Source organism: Buceros rhinoceros, unplaced genomic scaffold (assembly GCF_000710305.1).
Source record: "Buceros rhinoceros silvestris isolate BGI_N320 unplaced genomic scaffold, ASM71030v1 scaffold238, whole genome shotgun sequence".
Lineage (NCBI taxonomy): Eukaryota > Metazoa > Chordata > Aves > Bucerotiformes > Bucerotidae > Buceros > Buceros rhinoceros.
This window is the reverse complement of record NW_010427203.1, coordinates 8,228-10,338: the sequence shown is the minus strand read 5'-3', so window position 1 is coordinate 10,338 and position 2,111 is coordinate 8,228. Positions and strand designations below refer to the sequence as shown.

The 2,111-nt window shown below is 47.2% G+C and overlaps 1 protein-coding gene across 1 annotated transcript in view; it reads left to right on the top strand.

Moving 5' to 3' along the window:
• Nucleotides 1-2,111, top strand: part of PGM2L1 (phosphoglucomutase 2-like 1) — a gene marked incomplete at its 3' end in the record, with an annotated part of 19,263 nt that overhangs the window by 11,936 nt on the left and 5,216 nt on the right. The window contains exon 9 of the mRNA XM_010141765.1: nt 710-890. Coding sequence (XP_010140067.1) covers nt 710-890 — 181 coding nt within the window. The remainder of the gene's footprint in view (nt 1-709; nt 891-2,111) is intronic.

Below are 2,111 nucleotides of genomic sequence, written 5' to 3'. Positions count from 1 at the left end.
TCTTTCCTGTCGTGATGTCACTGTTTGGGTATTTTTCTCTCTAGCTTCATCTTTTGGTGTAGCTCCACCTCCACGAATGTGTATTAAATCAGATCAGCGAAAAGATGGAATGCTTACGAGTGTTACAGAAAATGGCCAAAACCCCTAGATGTTCTTCAAGGTCCCTTCAACTCAAACCACTCTGAGATGTAACTGAAAAGTTGAGGGGTTACTGAAGTCAGTAAAATCTTGTCTTTACTGGTTTTCACCTCTGTGAGACAAACAGCCTCTGTCTTGAGACAGTCAACTGTGGGGGCTGGTTTGGGTCTGTTTGTTTTCCTCCCTGGCTTCGTATTGAATAGAAATTATTTTTCTTCCACTAACAGGGCAAAGTTCTGATCACTGTGTAAGTAACTGTCTGTAACTTGCAGTTGACCGTGGTGTAGAGGCTGTTGAACCTCTGCTTGATGAGTTAAACAGCCCTAAGCTGGTTTGAAGCAGACAGTGAGGATACTGAACTGGTATCTTTGCTCACTAACAAGATGGACTGGGCTTGTAAACCATTGAGATGTGGTAAATGTGGAGTCCTATTAGTATGGTGGCTTTGTCTAGAGCAGCTTGTCAGTAGTGTGCTCAAATCCCATTGTTCCAGTGACTGCAGACATCTTTCCCTGAGCGGATGCTCCTGGGAAACCCAACAGGGCTCTTACATTCTCTCCCCTGTCCACAGCGGCTGCTGGAAGGTGTTCACGGGCAATGAGCTGGCGGCACTGTTTGGGTGGTGGATGTTTTCTTGCTGGAAGGAAAACTGCTCTGAAGATGCTGACGTGAAGAATGTTTACATGCTAGCAACCACAGTCTCCTCGAAAATTTTGAGGGCGATTGCACTTAAAGAGGGATTTCACTTTGAAGTAAGTGTGGGGTTGTGATGTCATAAGCACAGAATCGTTTAGATTGGAAAAGACCTTTAAGCTCATCAAGAGTTACCCCAGCACTGCCAGGGCCCCACTAACCAACCCCTGTCCCTCAGCACCACCTCCACACCGCTGGCAAACCCCTCCAGCCATGGGCACTCCACCACTGCCCTGGGCAGCCTGGCACATGCCTGCACAACCCCAATGGGCAACAAATGCCTCCTCAGGGACAACCTCAACCTCCCCTGCAACAACTGCAGGACGGTTCCTCTTGTCTTGGTGCTTGTTCCTGGGGAAAAGAGACCAACCCCCGCCTCAGTCCAACCAAATAATAGAAACGCTGCCTACAGAAACATGTTGGTCATTTTCCTAGAGATAAATTCTTTTGTGAGAGAACAATAGTGAGTGCGACTGGGTGTGTTCACTACAAAAGTGTGAGTGGCATCTTTGGTGGATTTGTAATGAACGCTTAGAAGTTACACAATGTTCCTTCAGGTGCCCAGATCACCAGTACTTTGGTTTTACTTCAAATTGTGACAGCTAGTGGGACTCTTCAGATCTTTAATGTAGTTTCATGTAGGACTTGCTGAAACAGAAAATAGGGACTGGCCCCACAGACTGGCAGTTACTGGTTTAGTTCCTGCAGCCAAATGAGGCACTTGCTCGGATTTCAGAGGCTGTTGGATGTTAGCACTAAGAGTTGCAAGTGCTCCAAAGCTTTGGCTGCTTTAACATGATTTGAAGAGCCCACACAGTGCTTTTCCCTCCCATCACCCAAAATGACTGTATTTCTGTAACTGCTCCATTTGAATCACTTTGTGCTCTTATTGCATCCGATAAGCACCGTGGAGGATCTTACCTGATCTCCGAGAAAACCACAGTCTCTCCAGCAGCCTTCCTCCTTCGTTTGATATTCCTGTCCTAGTTGAGTATTCACCAGTAAAATGTCATCCAGTGACTCCTGGCTTTAGATTCATGATCCAAGCTGAAGATACAAGTTGTCTAATGTCTGTCGTTACTGTCTCTGCTCTGTTTGCCAATTAATTAGATCTAAATTCAGCAAGGTTTTTGAGGACAAGTTCTTCATGAGCCAGCAATGGGCCCTTGTGGCCAAGAGGCCAGTGGTCTCCTGGGGTGCAGGAAGAAGAGCGTGGCAGCAGGTCAGGGAGGTTCTCCTGCGCCTCTGCTCTGCTCTGCCCCAGTGAGGCCACCTCTGGA